Source organism: Lissotriton vulgaris, chromosome 7, assembly GCF_964263255.1.
Source record: "Lissotriton vulgaris chromosome 7, aLisVul1.2, whole genome shotgun sequence".
Lineage (NCBI taxonomy): Eukaryota > Metazoa > Chordata > Amphibia > Caudata > Salamandridae > Lissotriton > Lissotriton vulgaris.
This window is the reverse complement of record NC_141695.1, coordinates 437,275,652-437,299,338: the sequence shown is the minus strand read 5'-3', so window position 1 is coordinate 437,299,338 and position 23,687 is coordinate 437,275,652. Positions and strand designations below refer to the sequence as shown.

General features: G+C 43.1%; 1 protein-coding gene across 3 annotated transcripts in view; it reads left to right on the top strand.

Moving 5' to 3' along the window:
• The window catches only part of LOC147701804 (myosin-10-like), a 633,212-nt gene that overhangs the window by 456,051 nt on the left and 153,474 nt on the right, over positions 1-23,687 (top strand). For all 3 annotated transcript variants that reach the window (XM_086930428.1, XM_086930427.1, XM_086930429.1), the window contains exons 18-26: positions 464-585; positions 8,315-8,384; positions 8,637-8,797; positions 9,558-9,666; positions 10,299-10,430; positions 12,982-13,188; positions 14,435-14,572; positions 15,313-15,436; positions 21,492-21,663. In XM_086930428.1, the coding sequence (XP_086786554.1) occupies positions 464-585; positions 8,315-8,384; positions 8,637-8,797; positions 9,558-9,666; positions 10,299-10,430; positions 12,982-13,188; positions 14,435-14,572; positions 15,313-15,436; positions 21,492-21,663 (1,235 nt within the window). The remainder of the gene's footprint in view (positions 1-463; positions 586-8,314; positions 8,385-8,636; positions 8,798-9,557; positions 9,667-10,298; positions 10,431-12,981; positions 13,189-14,434; positions 14,573-15,312; positions 15,437-21,491; positions 21,664-23,687) is intronic.

Sequence of the window (23,687 nt, the reverse complement as noted above, 5' to 3'; positions counted from 1 at the left end):
TTGTGTGCAACACTAACATGAGAATACATTTAGCGTTAAAATATAGTGCTAAATAATGGATTTGAATATCACATAATTATGCCTAAATTTGTGAAACGTTCCCAATATTCCTCCTAATTACCTGAAAGCAAATCATGTGAATGTCACATACCCCTGCTTGGAACAGTAATCCTTTGATTCTTTAGTTTTCCCAGTCTCCTTTTGTTGTGCGGGATACTGCCATGTTGGGGACATTTCTTTTATTGAGGGTTATTGGTTTTAGTGAAAGAAATAAGGCAGCCTTGGAAGAACCAAGTTGGACTGTGATGAGTTAATAGATTTTGGTAACGGGAATTACTTAGTACCTCTGAAAAGCTACCTTGAGATATCTACTAATACTCAGTGTTCATGGCCTCTTCTGAGGTCTCAGCTTGTTTGGAAGTTCCTGCTGCCAGTAGTTAAGTCATCTGTGTTTGGTTCACAGGCTGGAAAGCTGGAACCCCAGCTCGTCCTGGACCAGCTCCGCTGCAATGGAGTGCTGGAGGGTATCCGCATCTGCCGACAGGGCTTTCCTAACCGGATCATCTTCCAGGAGTTCAGGCAGAGGTACGTGATGGTAGTGTGATGTATGGACTGCCTCCTTTATGTTGGTCTTAGAAGCAGACATAAATGATAGGACACGAATCATGAAATATTCTGAGGCAGCGGTAACCAGTGTAGGTAAATGGGCTGACTCAAATGGTTTGTCACCCGAGGACAGAGATACGTGAGACCATGGAATCACCACTGACCGCCCTCTGAATAGTGAACGACCCTGAGGCTGAGCTGAGCTAAGCGCTGGGAATGGACATTGATTGACTTCTTAAATTACGTGTTGCTGAGTCAGAGGTATATGTAAAAACCTGAAGGACACAAATATCCTAATGACGATGTCCACTCCCACCAACTGTGTATCCCCCTCATCACACCTCATAATTCCTGAGCTGCCGCCCCTTGGAAAAGAATTACAAATATTTTCTCTTCTGCACCACTAATTCTTAACAACCAGTGTGACTCCACATGGAATTGCTCATACCCACACACATTCAATACCACGTACACCAACCAACTGATGTTCATTTCTATGAATCTAATGTAGATCCATACATCACAACATACTGGTCTGAGACAATTGGCTTGAACAACTCTCCATATTATTGACTGTACCAACGTGGCCCAGAAGCAAAGGAGGCACTGACACACCTCTTGGCTCTCTCTTGGACAACTGCCCCTCTCCATTTGATTTATTGTGGAATGTGTAGTGTAGATATGCTTCAGCATTCAAATGCACTGGTGGTGGTGTATCATTGGGGTACCCACTATAGATGAGGATAGTCCCCTGACTTACTTCTGGCAGTTCCAAAACTCCTCCTTAATGTGGAGGTGGCCTTTTTTATCACATTGTTAGTTTATGTAAAAATATGTTGAGGGCACTCTTGAAATAGTTTAACGAATGGTAGTATTTTTTTAAAATTTTGAATTTGTCTTGTCATTTCTGTATTAAGCCCTAGTTTCCTTTGAAAGCCTTTTCTCAGTTTTTATGTTAACTTTCTCTTTGTTGGAGCAGGGGTATTTTTCTGTCCTTTCTCTGACTCTCAATGGCTGCAGTTGTTTCTTGTTGCCTTTCTTAGGTAACATGTTGTTCTACTGGTGCAGATGGGCTATATAAGATTTCTAAATTTATAAATACAACTATTGACTCAACCACCATGATGTAACAGAGAGCCAACTCGAAGTCTACCACGCTTCCTCCCTATTGTATCATCCTCTCGCCGTTCATGCCAGATACATCAAACATGGGGGTTCTGCACATCTCTTTGTTTCTACAACTATCTGGCCCACACCTCTTAACCTCATTTCATCTTCACTGTCCACTCAACCAAATGTCAGTCGCAGCGTACATCAACTTTTAATAATGCCTTCCCCCATGCACAACACTCCATTGTATTCATGTCAAAAACTAGCCGCTGTGCTTACATCATACTTTTGAACAGTGCTACAAAGCCATCTTAGTGTCTTCTTACCTTCCAGTCTTCCTTTCCCCTCTTCAGCTATGTTCTTCTGTCACGCCCCCCCATGCTCTCCTTCCGCCTCCCCATGCTCCCCTCCAGTTCAAATTTCTAGATTTCTTTAAACTCTAGACAAACACATGTCATAGAATAACATGTAAAGGATAAGGCATTGCTATAAAATACAAAGCAGAAAGGCATAAAAGCATTGCAGTACTCATTACAACACTCTTCCACATTGACTACTAGATGCCACAAAGTGAATAATCAAGTGGTTCTACATCTCTTTCTTACAACAGGTAATTATTAGCAATCTGAAGCATTAGCTGCTACAACCCACATCCCATTACACGCCTCAGAACCAAAGAAATGTTTATTTATGAAATAACGTTCCATGAAATACACATACATTGATTCACATGGCATGAAAGATACATTACATGATAATATGTAGACATGCTATCAATATTAAACAAGCAAGGGTGCATATAAGCATTTTTAAGAATGGACTCCGAATATATTTGTTCTCTTCCTCACTTCATGAGTAGTCTGTTTTTGCTTTACCTTGAACCCATCTCAAGCTTTCCCTGATAGCTATAAACAGTAGATTATCTCTAGGCAGGAACAGGATCTCTGAAACATAACTTTTTCAAGATATATTTACATAGAAGAAGCAACCTTTTCTATAGTATAATGTTTAGCGTTGAAAAAACAAATCCAAATAGACAGCATGTTGTATTTTCCTGAAAACACTGTTGGATTGCACCTTTCAAAAATAGAATTAAAGGGAAAACGTAGCCTCTAATAGGTTGACTTCAACTTTGCTAATTGACACTGTACCTTTATGGAATTCCAAGGCTCCCATCATGCAATGGTACAGTATAGGGTGGTCCCAGTAGACAATATTTTACCAACAACCACAGTAAACATACATTGACAACGTAGAAGAAAGAAAGACTACATTGAATAAATGATGGAGCAGTGTTATTTAATCGCACTGCCACATTCTGAAATATATAGGTAATATCCCGGTAAGTGCCCGGAAGAAAAGGAAGAGAAGGGGTTGTAGGAAGAGTTGGTGATTTACGTGAGGATGAAGTGATATGGAAAGGTAAAGTAATTGTGCAGACAACTGATTCACAATTAGGCTTATTTCACCACAAGAACACAAATTTCTGCATACATTATATTAGCCATGCTAAACAGGGAAACACAGTAGAACAATCTCTGTTGCTTTTAGGCTAGCTCAAAGAGAAGTGTCGACGTTTTGACCCCGAATAAATGTAAGTTCATTAACACCTTACGTGGGGTTTTCCTCAGGACTGTGATACGGGGGGGTGGGCACACAATGAGCTTGCACCTAACCTAAGAATGATTACCAAACACTGCTGTCTTTTTAAGGCTTATTTTGCCTGAAAAGCTATAATTATTATGGGTTGATTTGCTTCACTCAACGCCTTTAAACTTCCATATTCGCTTTTGAAAGTAAGTGCCTGTTGTTTCCCTGAAGTGCTTCTCCTCACTTCAGGTTTTTGGAGCTAGCACATGTTTTTTTGTTTTTTGGAAAAGAACCCCTGGAAGGAAGAACACAATGGGTGTGTAAAATATGCTTTGAGATGCCATAACGGGGACAGGAAAAGAGTTAATCTCAGGGGGCAGCTGAGAGAATTAGGCAGTTCAGCTTCCTTGTCCACCAGCTCCAGAGTGGTATAGGAATGATCACTGTCTTTTTCTGCCCCTGGTCTGACCAGGTTTGGCACCTTTTGGGGCCACGGGCGTAGTCACTGATATTTGCACACCCAGTCTTTGTTGAGGCAATCTACATTAAAGCATTGGTCCTCAACAGCGAGGAATTCAGTGTCAAGATGGCCAGCCATCATCGATGGTGTCAGGAACCTCGCCCAGGCTTCTGATATTTCTTTGTCATTAATGTCTTTTTTAAGTTCAGGTTATTGGAGTCTGAGAGATTTCCTATTGGGGCGGTGACCCAGAGAAGCCAAATGCAGCGGCGACCCCTAGTATGAAGATCAGATAATGTAGGTGTATTTTACTCTCCTCCGGAGCTGGAACCCTCAGGCAAAAATCTCCTCTCAGCTTCAGCGGTGGAGGCGACCCCCAAGAACTCAGAGGTCATGAGCGTCCAGCTTTTTGTAAGGCATTGCCTCCAACAACCATGACCCTCACATCACTCTGAAGCCTCTGTTGCCTCATACTACTTTAATTCTCTGCCCTATTTCTCCTTGAAGACATGAAAAGGACGTTCCAAGGATGAGATGTAATTACTATTATAATTCTTCTAAAGATGAATTGGCGAGTAAAAGGGGGAAAGGATTGACATTCTTGTCATTCAAGAAGGGGGAGTCACGAAGATCCAGGTCACAGGCCATCCTCTTCAGAGATGAGTGTGCAGTCTGCCAGGTCTCCAGATTAACCTCCTCGCATTGTTTCCTTCCATGAGGTTATTAATAGAGCTGCATGGAAGCTTAATATTGAGGCGTATGAGAAGTTCCAATTACTTCTTAGACATTCTGTTTCAAACCACAGACTAGACTTATGATAGCCTTGTCAACAAACCTATGAATAGATGACAGGTGAAGTAGTACAGACTTCCAGATTCTGATCCATTATTCTTCGGGAGAAACCTCCTGATTCTCCAATTGTCTGCATCCAAATGCACTAGAATGCCTGTGGCTTTACATCTCTAGCTCCTCAGAAACCATAAAGCAAATGGATGAATGCAGTACATAGGGAGGTCTGCATGATAATAGGCATTAAGAGTGGCAAGTTACAATACTTTATTGGCCGCTACAACAGAGAGCTGTGGGATTCTCTGGAATGTTTTTCTGACGGCTTCCTGGGGTAGATAGCAAAGCAGTCTGTTCTAACCATCAAGGCAGTGAAGTATCCAACTGATTTGGCCACTCAAGACCTTTGCCATGGCCTCACCATAAGACCTACATCATGATTACGACTAAAGTTACAGACTCCTTGTAGTCACCAAATATCCTTGAAATGCCTTTCTCTGGATCCTTGCTCTTTAAACCGCACACAGACTAGGAATCCCAGCAAACAAGTACATAAGCAGAACCTTTGAGGTCAAACGATCAAGAAAAATGAAATTTATTGATCAAAGTCTCAATTCAAAGCATATGGTTCAGAACCGAAAAAAATTATATCCTTTTTAGGAAAAGGTAATAGTAACAGCTGCAGAATCAAGAACAACTGCAACAAAATCATATTTTCAAAAAACAAAAAGTCTCAAAACAACAAATGCTCTCAACAGCCGTCTGAAGCAGCGTTAAAGGCTCCATTGGCAAAACATTGACACCCCATCTCTGATGGCACCGGACACCACTCCGGTGGAGAACCCCTTCCAAACATGTTCCTGCTTGATAGAGGAGCACAAGAGACAGTTGGGTGCTGAACATTCTGAAGTCTGATTACAAATTCAGATTCCATCATTCTCTGCTTGCCATACCTCCAAAAGTGTTTAGACCATTGCACTGGAAACATCTTACATCTGAAATAAAAACTCCCCTTCTTAGGAGACCGTTCGAGAATGTCCCAAAATCTGGGAATGTACTGTTATTTCTTGGTCCAGAAAAGGTGCAAGAGTCTGCAGTTTCATCCAGTGTTGCACATCAAATATGCCATATGGATCACAAGGGTAAAAATCTGCATGTTGGCACTTAATCAGAATTTCTCCAATATTCATTAGGGAGATTGGGTGGTGTCAAATGACCTACATTTTAGCCAGGTCTGGTAGCTTAGTGGACTAAAACATCCACTGTAGGGGCCTGTGTTTGACCTCATGGTCACAGGTTCAAATCCCGATGGGTTCACTCAGCTTTTTATCCTTCTAAGGTTGATAAAAATTTGTATCAAATTAGTTGGGTAACAATAAACAACTGTTATTCAGTAAGATACCCGTTGCAGTGAACATGCATTTTACAAATACACGTTTAGTTATGTTACAAGAAGGCAATGTTCAGATCCCCATCTAAAAATCATATCGGAAGTTTCTCTGATATCTTGTGGGTCACTGTAATTATCAATATTACATCATCAGTTAGGACTGTAGTAAGCACCAAGAGTATTTTCAAAGTGCATGACAGTGGCAGCAGCACCTCTGTAAAAGAAGGGGATATTTATCCAACCATATCTGGACAACTAACTTGTGAAAGCTAACTTTGCAACAAAGCTCCCCAGGGCATGAAGATTGTCATCTATAGATTTGAGCATTCTCTCTCTGATGGCCACATCCGTCCCTCAGTAACATTACATTGCTGTTTAAGTTGTATCTACACATCACTGGAAGACTGTAGAGCCTACATAGATTTGTCTACTTAGGGGGAGATGGTTACTGATGCATAAAACTGTACCATATCAACATACTAAAATTGAGTGCTTTTCTTCTCGCTCTGGAGTCCTTTCTTACCTTCATTTTGGTATCTTCATTTCTTTAACATTGATTTATCATCCAGTCCTAATGGAATGGAAAATGGGACAATTCTGAAGACCTTTTCTAGAGCAGCACAAGTCGTTGCTAGACGACTGTGTCCTAAAAGACATCTTTCAAGAATAGGGCACTACTCAAATCGACTTGTTTTTCAAAGTAGAAAAGGCAACATGTCACACATTATCTCCAGGTTCCCAGACCTCCTATTAAGGGGCAATTGTTATAGACTGGTCATGACATTTGCCTTCGCCTTTCCTACGATTCTCCTGCTTCTCAGAGTCCTCATCTATAGGATTCAGAGAATGACCCTCTCTGCTCTGGACTGGCATAGACAGTGGTGGCACTCTGATCTAATTCACCTGTCTTCTTATCCTCTCAAGCCAAATTTGCTTTCCAGTATGTGTGATAGAATAGTTTATTTTAGCCTGCATTCACTGAAATCTGCAGTTCTGTGTATGGTGCCTTCAGAAGAAGGAGGATCTGAGACCCTTTCAAGAAAAGTCAATGTTACCTTTTTTGTCTTTATTTGCCAAATCTGTCTTTCGTTGTTTTTTGTATTCAGTTGCACTTGGCTACCATCACTCATTTAAGGAAGAGTCTTTCACTGGCATCTTTCTTTTCTTCCTCACCAATGAATAGGGTTCTCTAGGGGGTCTAAATAATGGTTTCCACTGTAAGTAGGCCTTCTCCATGGGAACCAAATGTTGTTCTCCCCAAATGAATACCCCTTCTGTTTGAACCTATGCACCAGCCACATCTGCAACACACTTCCTGGAAAATGGCCACCTCGTGGATATGAATTCAGACAGTAGATGGGGGTGAGCTTGCTTTTCTGCGCTTGGAAAAACTGTATCTGGTTTTAAACCGTAGCAAAGTTTCTTTAAGAACTCATCCTTCTTTTCTACCCAGAGTGATCTCAGATTTTGATATCAGTCAGATAATCTCACTTCTAGCCTTCTTTTCCTGGAGCAAATGTCTTTGTCAGAAAGATATCTCTATCCCTTAGGTGTGAAACGGGCTCTGAAATACTACTTGGACAAAACTGAAGCCATTAAATAAAAAAATAAAAAACTATTCGTAAATTATGAAGCGGTCCATACTTGGTGGCTTCACATAAGCAGACCATAGTTAGATGTATAATTATGTATAATTGCATTACTAAAAATCAAACATACCCCTTCCGGGGAATGCTGAGGCGGCACATTCTGCACATGCACAACTCCTGCCTTGATGTGAAATGTTCTGTTTCCAGAAATTCGCAAATCAGCAACCTGGAGATTGGCATAAACATTTGCCAAACATTACTTCATTGAATCTGAAATTCCTTTAGTTTCTTCGCCCTCATCTTTCAAACAGTCCTCCAGGGGTGGGCATAATGTAGATTGCCCTTCTGTTCCACTGCTTGAAAATATTAGACCGAACCGTATTACATAGAAGGAAAAATGACTTGCCTGTAATCCCCCACCTGGGAATTCCCTCTGAATCCATGAACAACCGGCCCGCTCCCCATCTTGCATTAGCATTGAGCCTGTAAAGATTTGGAACCTTCAGAACCGAACCATCTTCTAGATCATGTAGATCGATGAGAAAGGGCTTTGGGTTCATCAGAGGTTCTCAGAGCTGGATATCAGAAGGGATAGGCCTCTGTGAAAGACTGGTAATGCATATATCTCCAGAGTCAGTCCACCATGCTTCTGGAAGATTATCCTGGGTGTGGACGATTTGTTCACTCCAATCTAACACAATGATCTCTCTCCTGGGCTGATGCTGCTCACTGCAAACACGAATAACTTAACATTGCCTGACACCTCCTTTTTTTCCATCACAGGTATGAAATTTTGACACCTAATGCCATTCCCAAAGGCTTCATGGATGGGAAGCAGGCCTGTGCCCTAATGGTGAGTTAGCTTCCATATCAAGATACGTGCCCTCACATATCTTCAGTGCCCTTACAGTTTTCTTAATTTGTATTGCTTGCCAAGACATGACCTGATTGGCACTGCAAAATTGATATGCTGATCTTCAGGTTTGTGTACAAAGGTTTCGGCAATATTTTGGTTGATATTCAACTAGAAATATGTTGGATGTTACCTGAAGCACAATGTACTTTGCACTTATTAATCCGTTTGCTTCTGTTGCCATCTTTGCAGATCAAAGCTCTGGAGCTGGATCCTAATCTGTACAGGATTGGACAGAGTAAAATATTCTTCCGGGCTGGAGTTCTTGCACACCTGGAAGAGGAGCGAGATCTGAAGATCACAGACATCATTGTACTGTTCCAGGCAGCAGCCAGGGGATATTTGGCCAGGAAGTAAGCATTCTGATTCGTCCATATCCCATCTGCTCACAACCTTCCCAGTTGATGTAGGTTCCCTGGTTTACTTATGATTTAACCCTGCAGAACTTGGATGTGACTAGTAAAGGTGGTATTATGTTAAGATAATGCTCACAGAGATTTGCGGGAAAGGTTCTTCCTTGAAACAATTGTAAGAGTAACAAGCCCTCTAGGTTGAGGGTTGTTTTGTAGCCTGAATTTTGAATGGGAAGAAACATGGTATGTTGGTGGGCAGTTAACAGTTGCAAAATATGGCTCCTCTTAATTAAGACCCAGAGGCAGATTGGCTCTGATTCTTAATTAAAAGGTGGAAATGAATGTGCAGACTAGGTAGGCCCTGGGGCAGCCTTATCAGGAACACGTTTAGCACATGAATTGCACACTGATGGGTAGCAAACCTGAATCCTAAGGTCATGGAAGGTACATTTTGACTTGATCATTTGTTATATCTAAACAGAGGGAAAAACACCATAGGGTGGGGTATGATATCTCAGTACCCCTTAAAGCCAAGTAGGTTTAGGCAACACTCAGAGCCTTGAAATGTGAATGACTGGACAGGCCCATGGCCAGTCTTGTCAAGGAGTTTCTCAATTTCTTAGAAGCTTACTCTTTTCTGAATTTGAAAAGAAAATGGGTTGCATTAGGAAGCTACACTTGGGGTCCCTGTGTGACATAGATGATGGGACTGTTGGCACATGTTTATTTGTTTACATTCTATTGTCTTTTACTTTTCTAGGGCTTTCATGAAAAAACAGCAGCAGATGAGCGCCCTGAAAGTGATGCAGCGCAACTGTGCCGCCTACCTAAAGTTGAGGCATTGGCAGTGGTGGCGGCTCTTCACCAAGGTAACCCGCTGGATGTTAGCTATGTGTTCTAAAGCTTGTATTTTGGTTCAGCTAATAAATACATCCTAATAATTCAAGCAGAAAAAGCCTAAATCAGCAGCACTGCTGATTAATATGCATGTGATGTAGCAAGTGATGATGCTAGAGATTGAATAGAATATACATTGCATGAGAAAAGTGTGATTATATTGCTTTGTGTTAAACTGTAATTGGTGTCCCTGTCCAATAAAACTGAACCAGAGACATACTACCAAGGTAAAGGGAGAAATATGACATGCTGCCCAAATACATGGATATATTCATAGGTTTGGGCATGTACACGAAATGTCACTTGCAGGAAGAAGACCACAACAAATGTGGGTTCATTTGAAACAGAAACCTTTTTTGTTCCCCTTATTGCTCAGAATTTTGGGATCCCTGATGGTGTGGGTGAAATAGTGCAGACGTCCTCATTCCTCAGGTCATTTTTAGGTGGACCTTGTTTGAGTTTTGAAACTTTGGTTTCACGTACCTAGACTGGCTTGAAATGAAGCTCAAGATAGAGTTGTAAAACCAAGCTCCTTTTCTACTTTATTTTAAATGTCCCATCTAACGCCAATTGTGGTAAATCTAATGCCGTCTCTCTATCTCAGGTAAAGCCACTGCTCCAGGTGACCCGCCAGGATGAGGTGATGCAGACCAAGGTGGAGGAGCTGCAGAAAGTGAAAGACAACCACATGAAGACCGAGATGGATTTAAAGGAGATGCAAAACAAGTACCAGCAGGTACTATACTTGTGGGCCATTTAGAATTGCAGCTGTACCTTTTTGTATATTACAAACATAATGTACGTATGTATGTAATGTAGTGGCTGTTCCAGTTTCTCAATTATGAACTCAGAGGTGATTAGGACTGTCTCAGTAATTTGCTGAATACTACCACATGGTTATTAAAATTTCTCATTGTTTTGAAGTATAGCTTCCCACTCACTCCTCTGTATGTAGTTGTATTTAGTTTCTTTTAACTGTTCTAAATATTTGTCGTTCGATGCCACTGCTCTTACAGTTTATGCCCCTTATTGTTACCTGTTGGGGTTTTGCAGTCTCAAGTGACTGAAAACGAGCAGCATGAATTGTCTGAGGCCTGCCATGTCTAGTTACAACAGGATTGTGTGGGATGTTGAACTGTGGCAAATGCGACAGATAGGTCGACAAGTGTGAAGATGAAAGAGAGATGAAGTTAGGTACCTGTGAAAGTGCAGTGGATACGGAAACCTCACTAGATGGAATGAAGCACTTTAGAGATAGTGTGAGCATGAAGACCAGTCATTCCAGTACCTTGGGGTGTAGAGGCAGAAGTGACAACGGGCAGGACTTGAAGGGCGCTGTAAGGTTGTTGTTTTTTCTTTTGGAGAAGTTGTAGAAGAGCTGCAGATTTGAAACAAGTAGGACAGGTGCTATAGAAGGATGTTGAGCATTAGAACGAGAGGTTTAATGCGCTAACGGCAGGAAGGGTCTGATAGAGTGCAAGACGGATTGGCGGCATTTGCAACTACATTGAGTTCAATGGGAGATGGTGCGGTACAATGTAAGACTAAAGATGAGTGGGTTTGTTGTTTATTAATACTGTGGAAAAGGCACAGATATTAGTGTAGTCAAGGCGACTCCTATAGTGGGGATTTTTGAGGAAAGTTTTCTAGCTGATAATGAAGTATCACTGATAACTGAGCATGGTGGGAAGAGAAGTTACTGATGATGCGTTCAAGCCATGGTGGATGTGGCTGCACTGACCTGGTCAGCATTTGAAAGTCTGAGAACTTAGCTTGTGAAAGGTGACTGATGGTGAGCAAGGGTTAATTTCTAATGCTCCTGGTTCGTAGTTGTCTTGTTCTTGAGCTCCTTGCGTTGAGGCGCTCTCATTTTAGTTTTGATTTCGAAGGGTTGTGGTTGTAAGGAAAGGGGAATAAAGGTACATAGTAAGGAGTGAGTGGTAAGGTAGGTTTGAGAGTGTTGTTGAAAAGATCACAAGATGTGCTGTTTTGGAATGGAGTATGGTCCTTATGTATTGGGTTCAGGGAGGGAGTCAGCAGAGTTTCCACCGGGAGATGGGGGTTTAAGGCAGCAGCCCAGGGGGAATGTTAGCTACCATGTATATAATGTCAGGATCAGATGGAAACAGGTTGCATGTGGGTCTTGACTAGAATAGTGTATTGGTTGTGGCTATAAGGTCGAGGACAGCAACCAGTTCAATATTCAGGTGGAGGCCACAGCCGGTCAGAATGTTGACTCTACACTTTTGCTGTGCTTAATGGGCAATGACGGGTTTTGGAGGTTAGATGGCCTTGGAATAGTGGTGGTTCCCAGTGATGAATTTAAAAGGATACCTAATCTTCTTCACTTGAGGAGTGAGTGAGAAACCATGGCATGGTCAGTAAGGAGTGCTGGCAGTGCAGCTGAATCTTTGGGATGAGTGCGTGTCTCTGCGATGTCAGTGAATTGTACTCATGGGTTCTGTGAGTCTGAGTGGATTGTGATTAAAAAAGTATTTGTTGCAACTAAAAAGAAATTCCATAGGTGGCATGTGATAGAGATCATTGGATCCTAGGGCGCTATCTCAGAGGGTGGGAGGCGGCCTGGGGAGTAAGATGGGAAGGTTAAGTGAGGTGTTGTTGTGGATGGAAGTGTGAGGTAAAAAAGTCTCATGTACCTCCCAAGATTGAAACGACAACATACCTTTGACTCCTCACATCGCACCTTAATCTATCTCCCCGTCTCACTCATTCTTTCTCTGGGAATTCTGCTCCATTTTAAACAAACCATCTTTCATCACAGACTACCTCCCCTATCACAACCCCCTCAAGATTAGGGCATTTGTTTTCGTGTGTCTTCTGTGGAGTCCTTATCCAACCTCACCTCCTATGAAGTCACATATAAATCATTAGACAACAGTAGTCTCCACCTCTTGCATGCATTTGCCTTCCCAGTCGTAGTTTTCTGCTCCCTATTTGCCTTTATGTGAACTTGTGGAACTCTCTAGAACGTTATTCCTCTCTAATTGTGTTATGAGTGCATTATTCTCAGTGTCACTACAATTGCTTTTTTTGGTGATTACCGTAAGTGAGGTGTGTCTCTTCATATAGGCAAGACATTCAATGTCTATCTAGTTTGGTCATCATGCAGTGTAATAACACGTAATGTTGATACGTAACAAAATACTAATTAAAAGTTTATTAATAAAAAAGTTTACATGAGGTTGCAGCCCCGTTTAGCAACTGGTTCCTGGTGGCTCCTAGTGCTACCAGTATTACTAATGCATGCGTGTGGTTTGCTTTTACAGCTGATAGAGGAGAAGTCGATCCTGGCAGAGCAGCTTCAGGCCGAGACAGAGCTCTTTGCTGAGGCCGAGGAGATGCGCGCACGACTCGCTTCCAAGAAGCAGGAGCTGGAAGACATCTTGCATGAGCTAGAATCACGAGTGGAGGAGGAAGAGGAGCGCAACCAGCAGTTCCAGAATGAGAAGCGGAAAATGCAGCAGCATGTGCAGGTGGGGCAGCCTTTCATGGCTAGGCCTTTGAGCTGTGATAGGTAAATGTTGGGAGTCTTTCTGCTGGACTCAGTGTGCAGTATGGGTAGGTGTATGAGTTATTGGTGCCTAACTTGAATTGCTGTAGCTGCAGTGGCGTCGTCCCTCCTTCCTCACTTTGTGGCTGTGGTGGTTATTACAGCTGGGAGAGGAATCCCTCCTATACTTTTCGGGCAGAGACAGTACAGTTGGACAAGACATTCATGACTCCCGGTGCTCCATTTGAAGTACACGTGGAATGCTCTGCTGTCCCTCACTCCACTGGCTGGGCTAGGTACATGTAGGGAGGGGGAGTCCTCCTGTTTTGCCCTGTTTATATGTGAAAGTCTTTCCTACCTCATTTTATGGTAGGGTAAGTATTTGTGGAATAGTCTGAACTTCTCCTTTGGGTGCGACATGTGCAGGTGGAAGACTCCTTTCTGCCTCGCTTGGTGGGCTGTAGGTGCCATTTGTGGGAGTCTTATGCTGCAGCTCTGTGGTCCATCACATGCAAAGTGTAGAGGTACCTCCTGCCTCAATGAGGGGACTTCATCAGATACATGTGAGAGGGCTTTTTCTTCATTTTGTTGGTTGCAATCGATGCTTCTTTTTCACAATTATTTTAAGGAGCAGAGGAACTCCTGATTGAGATATGGCTGATTTGGCAAAGTTCATTTTCAAGCCTAGGAGAGCTGCAGACCTGCTAATGTTCTTAAATTGAAACACATTTCTCCTTGATTTTACGGATGCGTAATCTATAAAACGTGATTAGCAGAGAGCAAAACAACAGTCCTGGAAAACAAAAAGCCATGGAAGCAAAAATCAATTTATAAGTGAGACTTGTAACATAACTCCATAGATAGCAGTGTGGCTGGATGTCCTGAATTGCACTGAGCAGATGCTCAAAGTCAACTTTCAAGAGAACACAAATATTGTCCATCTTAACATGTCTCCTGTCAAACCATTGGTTTCATGGTTAATGAGTAACAATTTTTGAATTGATGCAAAGGCTTGATTTACCAGCACTCAATCCAGGCTTATTAGAATCGAGGTTAGTGCTTCAGTTTACAAGGATCCATGCTTGGGCTGCAGGTTCACCAGTGAATGAGTTTAATCTGCCGGTAGACTGAGCTACACCTCACCACTGAGTCACTTGCAAAGGTTCTACCTTATTGTGTGTTGTGGGCCTGAGCATACTTCATTGGCGTTATGTTTATTCTCTCTCCAGGATCTAGAAGAACAGCTGGAGGAGGAGGAAGGAGCTCGGCAGAAGCTCCAGCTGGAGCGAGTGTCAACTGAAGGAAAGCTGAAGAAGATGGAAGAGGTGATCCTTCTGCTGGAGGATCAGAACTCCAAACTCAGCAAGGTGAGACTGCTAGCTGGTTCGCCAATGTGGGGTGGGTACAAACGCACTGAGGGTTTACTTGTCTGAGATTGAGCTTAATCCAGTGAGTGGTTTTGTATCTAACTAATGTCAAATTGAAATATATAGACTAAGCAGTGTTGGATCCAGCAGCATCACATTGCTGTTGTCTGATTGAACAGCCTCTGACTGATATAGGAATGCACAAAGAGGACTAACTGGTATACGAATGGGCAATGAGGTCTAATAAGATTTGGATTGGCTAGTGAGGTCTAACTGGCATGCGAGTAGGCAATTAGTTCTAAACAGTGAGTCACTGGAAGCTTAGCAGCATAATTAGACCAGTAAAAGATAAAACAAAGAGACTACTTACTATGAAACTGAACAGTGGAATCGAACGACCATGTGATTGGGCAGGTATGTCTAACATATGTTGCATTTGCAAATCAAGATTTACCAGTGTAGTATTGAATTCACTGGACCACAAGCAAGGGGCTGAGTCAGTGGTATGTCAAGCTTGGCTAAAACGTGACCAACTCTTCCTCAGCCCTATCAGCAATTTTGATTCTCTCGTCTTATTCTCCTGAATTTAGTTTGTGCAGTTGGCCTTTGAATGCAGCTATTGGAACAGTGTGAAAATAATCTGCAAAGACAGCTGTCCATACTTTGAGTTCAAAGTTAGGATGTGGTTAAGATTTACCTCTTGCCTTCAATTTTCCCGTTTCTCTATTCCTTGCGCGCAGGAGAAGAAGTTGATGGAAGACCGCATTTCTGACTTCACCTCCCAGATGACTGAGGAAGAGGAGAAGGTGAAGAGTCTCAACAAACTCCGCAACAAGTATGAAGCTGTCATTGCAGACATGGAAGGTGAGGCCAGCACCTTCAGAGCTCCACTCAGTGTGCCGTAGTGTGTGGATGGGCCCTGCACATCATATAAAAGTATTCATTTGGTGCAATGACGCAGCCAGTCTAGTAGTGATTGGATGGAACCTCAGTATGTGACCCAGCTGCTAAGAGGGTGCTAGGATGGCAGTCTGATGAGCGTGAAACTAATTGTGCCAAGTTAGCCATGGTCTAGTAGCTAATTTCATATATGGTCATGAAGTCCAATTGTTGATTGATAAGCCAGAGCACCCGAATTGTACTCCTAATTCTATCTCCCCATCCGATGGGGAGTTGGGTTGGTTGCTGTTACGTTTATTATTGTTTCTGTTTTTGTTCGAGCCCTGAATTTGTGGTAGCACCAATTAGGTACCAGACCTGGGAGAGTGAGTTACACAGTGAGGGTTGCACTGGTATGGACATGCAGAAGGTGTTGAAAGCCAACACCCCCATGGAGGCTTCCATTAAATATAAGTTCCTTTCCTGAAATATATGGAGGATGTATAACATGTCTAAGTGATATAAGGTATTTTCCTGCCTTAAGAGGAGGGGGTCCACATAGCCCTATTACAGGAAGCACATCTCACTCACTACTAAGGAGGGGTTGGTGCTACATAGACAATTGCCCAGCCAAACCTTTTACACTATCTATTCAGAGTTCGCAAGGGGTTACTTATCTGCATGCGTCCTGGGGTCCCCTACCGGAAAACCGGGGAACTGGTGGATCCGGTCGGCCGTTTTATGGTGGTGACAGGACCTGGCAGTGATCAACGTTTATGCCCGAACGTAGACCAGGGCTCATTCTTGGAGGAAATGTTTTGGATCTTGGCACCATATCTGGTGCAGTTGGTCCTGATTGAAGGGGACTGCAACTGTGTTGCTGACCATGCACTTGACAGTTTGCATCCCCCACTGGGATACTCCCTGATGGGCATAATGGCTCATATATTTCCTGGGTGGCAGGCACAATAGCCGCTAATAAACTCGTGGCGCCAAACCCACCCAGCTACCAGCGATTAAACCTTCTTTTTAAGCCTCCATGAGTTGTACGTGCGTCTAAATATTTTCGTTTGCTCCCCCGATGTGCACAGGGAGGTGCAGGACATTAAATACTTAGCAAGAACTATATCGGATCATAATTCGGTATTACTATATCTGAACTGGGAGAAGACCCATTCTTGTATCCCTACGTGGAACCTGAAGGTGGATGCATTGGAAGATCCAGTCTTTCAAACCACGACTAGGGACAGTATTAGACAATACTTCGAGGATAATACAGACACAGCATCCACTCCGCTGCTCGAGTCGGATGCCTTCAGTGTTGTGATCAGAGGGAAATGTATTGCAGAAATAGTGGGCATTAGGCTCACTCTGTTGAAGGAAGTGGAAACCCTCGAAGCAGAGTTGAGGGAGGTGGAGAGGCAGACGCCAGGATGCCCGGAGCTGCATCAAACTCTGCTAGAATCCACGGAACTCGTAGCGGGCTGGATAGAAAAACGCAGGTGTTTCGATTATAGAGAGTACATAATCCAAACACATGCGGTACAAGATAATTCTGGTATGCTACTAGCTTGGCTCGCCAACCCTGCTAAGCTGGGCTCTGGGATAGTAGAAATTAAATGGAAAGAGAACGTGGATAAAGGCTATTTAGACAGGATGACATTGACGACCACATCAAAGAGTATTACACCCATCTTTATGTGAGCGTCTCCACCTGCCCCACACACGACCTGTATGACTTTCTGGACCCACTTGACATGTCGGCACTCTACGTGTGTGGAGGTTGAAGCCTTGGGAGGCAACATAACATTGCATGAAATTAGGGCAGCTCTGAAGGCAATGGCACTGGGAAAGACACCTAGACCGATGGGCTCTACGTTGAATTTTACACACCCTACGCAGAGATATTGCCTCCCAAGCTAGTGCAAATATACAAAGCAACATGGACCTCAGGATATCTACCGGCCTCTACCCGCGCAGCATTGGTAGTACTGCTACTGAAATCAGAGAGACATCCTCATGATAGCAAAGCCTAGACCATTGTTAATGCTCAACATTGAGTATAAAATTCTGAGTCGGGTTTTAGCAACTTGACTATTGCCTTACATAACTCAACTAGTTTATCTGGACCAAGCGGGATTTATCCCAGACCGTAACACCCTGCTTAATATATGATGGCTGCTGGCACTAATGGGTGATAACACATACGATCTTAGAGCACTATTGATACTCGCTGTGGACATAGAGAAGGCCGTTGAAAGTTTAGAGTGGGAATTCCTGTATAGAGCTATGGAGGGGTTACAGCTGGTAGGGAAGTCACTAACCCAACGGTCAGAATGAAGACCCGAGATTGATATCGGAGTAGACAGTGGGTTGAGGCACCTGGCAGGGCTACCTGCTATTGCCACTGCTCTTCGCACTAGCGATGGAGCCCTTGGCCTGCAGCGCTAGAACTGGGAACCACTACCGGGGACTGGCGGTCAAACGCCGGACTAATCACATAGGGCCCGATTACTATCTTGGCGGATGGGATACTCTGTCACAAACATTTGTGACGGAGCGGAGTTCCAGAGGGCATTAATATGGGAACCCAGCTGCCTGCAGTATCTAAGAGTGAAGATATTCCATGACATTGGATACTTGATGGACTGGAACAGAGGGGCAGCCTGCTGATCCCTTCGGGCTAGTATTGACTTTTGGAAAACGTTGCCAGTGTCAGTTGCCGGATGAGTGGCTATCATTTAAATGGTGGCAGCCCCCAGACTGTTATACTTATTTGTGTTCTTGCCCATATGGATCCCTCAAGCTATGTTTCGAGAAATAAACTCGCTCTTCATTGCCTTTTTCTGGAGCGCAGGTCGATGAATAGTGGTCCTGGCAACACTAAAACACCCAGTCACGGACAGGGGGCTTGAAGTCTCAGACGTTGAATCATATTACTTAGCTGCACAGGTGCAGTGGTTTACCCATTGGCCGCACAAAAGAATGACTAAGGGACGAGAGACTGGACCAGTTGTGCCCAAACTTAAACAGCTGTTCCAGATGCATCTTGCCATCCAGCGTCCACTCCAGTAGGGTTCTAGAGAGCTTCTGGTAATGAAGTGTTTGTTGGCTACGGTGATTTCAAAAAAACACGTTCATGATTCCCGTACTTGCCTTACTTGCCCCAACGCATCTATTATGGGCAGAAGGGCTACTCTCATTTGAAAACCTGAGGCTAGAATTCGACCTGCCACAGGGACACTTCTTGCTACATTGAGCGGTGCCTGGGGAAATTTGGAAACACTAGGGGACAGGCATAGCAGGTCCTCTCTTTGATCAGGGTTGCCAAATAATAAATACAATCTCTGGCACCTACAAGGCGGTCTCCTGCTTATACAGAGAAATACAATTGATATATTGAAACCCCTGGATTGCTTCCTGGAACACTGGGAGGGAGACCTGGGAGTCCCAATTCCTGTGGGAGACTAGCCAAAAATACTAGAGCAGGTACCGACAGTGTCCAGATATTCCCAGTTTAAATGAACAAACTTCTGTGTCCTACACAGCAGCATTCCTAACCCCAAGCAAGTTGAATAGGTTCTTTCAGGCAGCAGGAGCTGCATGCCCTAAATGTGGTACATTAGAAGTGGAGCTATTCCATATGCTGTGGTCATTTCAGTCACTCATGGAATACTGGGAAGTAGTAACATCCACGGTGGCTGTCATTGCACAGAGGCCTCTGCTTGTTGCGTTGGTTTTCAGCTAAAAGTAAGGTCACAAGTAGGTTTCTGGTCCTAGCTTTCTTATTAGCAAAGAGGGAAACTACACGGAACTGGAAAGCTGCTAGGGGTGCAAGGGTAGCAGCCTAGCGTGAGGAGCTTGAGAGATGGGCAGAATATGAGAGTGGTGCATTGCTCCAGGAGGCCAGGCGAGACTGTGGCGCTCTAGAGGTGGCAAGGGCTTGAGAGGCTTTAGTAGATTGTATGAAAGAGCCGGACCCTCAGTCCACGTTGGTATCTTCCAGAAGCCTAGGCATTCAGGAACAAGATTGGAACTAAATTAGACATTGCTTAATACTGCTTAACACAGCATGTTAGTGAAGGCTGCCTCACACGGTGGGACGAATGTAGATAAGGCAAGTCACACAGACCAGGAACTGGCATGGCTGGCCAGACACTGATGCTCTATGGCGCGGCTTGAGGAGGTGGGGGGTAATTGTTAAGGGAGGGAAGTTGGGCGATGGGAGAGTTATTGTTATGATTGTAACAGAACTACCTTTCTAAAAGTACAACTTCATCTATTTCTACATTTATGGAAACTCAATTTATGGAAACTCAATAAAAATCTGTTTAAAAAAGAGACTAGAAGCCACACTTACTACTGTTTCTGGCCATTGGAGATGAAGAAGAGGCGCTTTGTCCCTTGGGAAGTGGACTGAGCGACTCCTGGCTGTGTAGTCCTGGTATTTGTCACTATGTTAGTGCAGTGATTTGCAAACAAACTGGTGCTTCATAATATGGTGAGATATGCCAGATTTCATTCAGCTTCAGTCTGCAAGTAATTCCTCCATGCACGCAGTATTCTGTGTTTTTGTGATGGGAGGTTTCCAAAATATTAATTGATGTGTCTAAAGATGTATTACAACGTGTAGTTTACACATGTGGTTGTAGTTTAAATGTGTTTTATTGATTCACATATGTTTCCATTTCACACTTGTATAAATTCTGCAGGGTTTGATGTATCTGCAGATATTTATGGTATTGACATACATTCCTTACTTATTCCTAGTTTCCTAACTAAACCTGTGGGCACTATATCATTGTTCAAATACTCTTGTGTAGGGTTCGGAAATTGATCTTTTCTACATGTGGTATTACAATTCTTGTCTTATCTGATCGTTTTTTAGCATAATTACCATTTTTATGCAGGCAAGTGCAGATCAATTTCGCACACCACCTTCCTTTATAAGGTGTAAGTTGAATGGTCAGATGTGCATGGGGCGTACCATATATATATATATATATCTTCAACCTGCCCTTGGCTTCCACCAAACTTATCCCTACAAGAAGCTTTGTATGTCCGCCCCACTGTGCTTTCCTGGCTCTTGAAAATAAGAAGGTCTTGGAATTGGCAACTTAATGTTTTGACATTAGACTTTTATGGGTTCATTCTTATACAAGCACAGAAAATCCTTCACTTGGTAAGTTCAGCTTTGTAGATGACAATTAAATTTCAGTTTAATGTTGGAATAGCTTTCCTCTCTAGTGTGCAGTAAAGGAGAAAGACTGCCCATCATCTGGACAGCACAGACTTCCCCCGTAGCCTCTAAGCAGGACATTTTATGTCCGCATCACGACGTGGGAACCAGAAGTGTATAGGCAGGTTTTCAAAGAGAAACTAAACTGTTTTGCATGTAACATCCCTAAAATAATTTTTGAATGACATAGTTATGCAAAGATAGCATTACTTTGAACTTCTCTTGCTCAGCCACAGATCTTTGTTTATCGAAGATAATCAGCACCCGCATATGCATTTCACCGTTTGTGAGACTTACCTTTGGCATGTAGTTGGTGTGCTTTGTGCTTAATGACAACTAAGTATTGGCCACTTCCAGCCTCTAGTATAGCCTGTAACTGGATTTGTAATGTCCCCCGACCTTACCCCCCTACCCTGAATTGGCCCTCCAGACACTGACAAATGTGTCCCTCCCTTAAAATAAGCCAGGGGAAACTGAATGGCTTCAGGCTAGAATTGCACAAATTTTCTTGTGATTCGAGGATCAAGAAAATGGCAATGATTCCATTGTTCGGTGTAGTTTGACATCTAAATCTGCTTCTCCGCATTCTTATGTAACAAGAACTCCTTTTGTTAGATTCACTCTTGCAGAGGTAGATATAGTATTTGACCCTCTATTTGTTTACATTTGAGATGATTTAACATATACGTGACTTGATTTGCAGGATCTGTCAGATCTCTAAAGGAGATTTAAGGGGTGCCATGACCATGTATTAAAATGCTTTGCCCCAAAATGACCCCAAACTCTTGTCTTCTGTTTTAGACCGTCTGAAGAAAGAAGAGAAGGGTCGCCAGGAGATGGAGAAGGTGAAGCGCAAGTTGGATGGTGAGACCACCGACTTGCAGGACCAGCTCCTTGAGCTGCAGCAGCAGATCGAGGAGCTGAAGCAGCTTCTGGCCCGCAAGGAGGAGGAGCTGCAGGCCGCTCTGGCGAGGTGAGTCTCCGTGGTGGAACTGATGCCGTTATCTCCTCAGGCCGGTCTGGAAATCAAAATCATCCCCAGCAAAATTCTGCCAACCCGGCCAAACACTGCAAGTGGTCACCAGTAGAACTGGGTCATGGCAGTCCATCCAGCTCTGAAAACCGCACCTTCCTCTGATGGTTACCAAAATCTGGCGACAACGTTACCCCAAGGGACCTAAGCTGTAAATGTTTTGTGTGCCAAAGCAGAGTTCTATATGACAACATGGGATGCATGCTGAGAGTTTGAATAGCCAGGGCACATTTGTAGGCTAATCAGCCCCGTGGTAGCTTCAGGTAGATGCTGATTAAATCGTTTTTGTGTGGTCCCCTTCTAGAAGTTCCAACAAACCATGAGTGTATGACTACTGCAAGATGCACCCTTATACCACAGCTCAACGAACTTCCTTTGCCTATTTTTGAACTTGCTTACTCAGACTTTGTATTTTTTGAATTACACCATTTGCTTGCTTGGCCACCTGTTATGGTTAGGATTGTGATCATTCTCATGTTGTTTTTGTGTTCTTAACAGACTTTTAGCAATCACTTCGATTAAGAAACCAAGATGGCATTAGAATTAGCGAGTCCTGAATTAGTTCTCTTATGATTGAGCCCTCTGTTGTGGGTGGGGGACAAACACAGCTTCAGAAAATATTGCAATACTATAAAAGGCTATTTCCACATTTATTATGTTCATAGCACCAGACTTCCTTAATACTAGCCATCACCAGGTACGTAAGTAATTATTTGCTGTGTACGGGAAATAGCGCTAAACCCCCAGAAGGGCGACTCAGCGCTGGTAACAGAACGAGCCAGAAACCTTAGCAGAATAGGCCCATTTTTAAAGCTTTCCAAACCAAAGAGAAATGCTGATAGGTCTCATCCCTTGTGGTAGGGAGTTTCATAGGCACATAGCCATGTTTGGAAAAGATTTACCTCCTGCCTTTTTCTGATGGTTGTGGGAGGCTTGGGTAAACGTTCCCCATGATACCCTGACACCCTGCTAGGACAGAGTAAACTAAAATCTTGTTTAATAAAATAATGGACAATGCCACATAGAAATTTGTATGTCCTCATTAATGGCTTTTACTTTATCCAGAATGTGAGAGGAAGACTGTGAAGGTTGGGCCGGTGTTTGTCATATGAACAGACTTTGGCTCCTGCAAAAATGTGGCCTGTCTGTAACTTTCTCACATTTGCTTTAGATGTACTTACTAATAAAGCATTTCCAAAATTGATTTTAGAGCCATTAACTGCCCTTGTGATTATTACATGATATTTTTTTATGCATAGAAGCTTCAGGTGCCAATTCTAGGAAGGTATAATCGGATTTACTTCACAGTCCATCAACAGCCATTTAATGGAAGTTCTTTGCTTTATCTTTAATATAAGCCTCATTTGTGCCTACCTGAAAGATAAAGCAGTAACTGTTACCTACTTTCAGTCAATCGTTCGTACTAGTTATAGAAATTCAGTTTTAGAAGTTTAACCTGCTCTCGTTCATCCCTTCCGTATACCTTTTCGACTACTTGTCTATTCACACAAGGATTCTTAGAAAGCTTAAACACTACTTGCGTGTCATCAGCATAGTTCAGAACACTGATCCCCACTGTAGAAAGCTGCTTGTGTAATGTTTGGTTAGAAATGTTGAAAAGAAGTGGGGAATAATAAGCATTCTCCAGTATTAGGGGTGTCTTTCATAGATTCACATGCCTGAATCATTCCCCGTCATCGGAGTGGGAGTCCCACGGTACATAGAAAAGCAATAATATGCCATAAATATGTAGTAAATACTAATAAAAATAAACCAGGAAGTAAAGTAGCCAATGCTACAGTAGGAAAAACTTCCACATCTATGACTATCCTAGTCATTTTGTATAGTCCAAACTACAGCCAATCAGGCGCCAGCACCCACCAGAATGTTCTCCCGAGAGGCTCAGGCTCTCAGATTTTTTACCGCACGTCGTGTGAAGGGAGTCTCCCTGAGCTCTGCTCAGT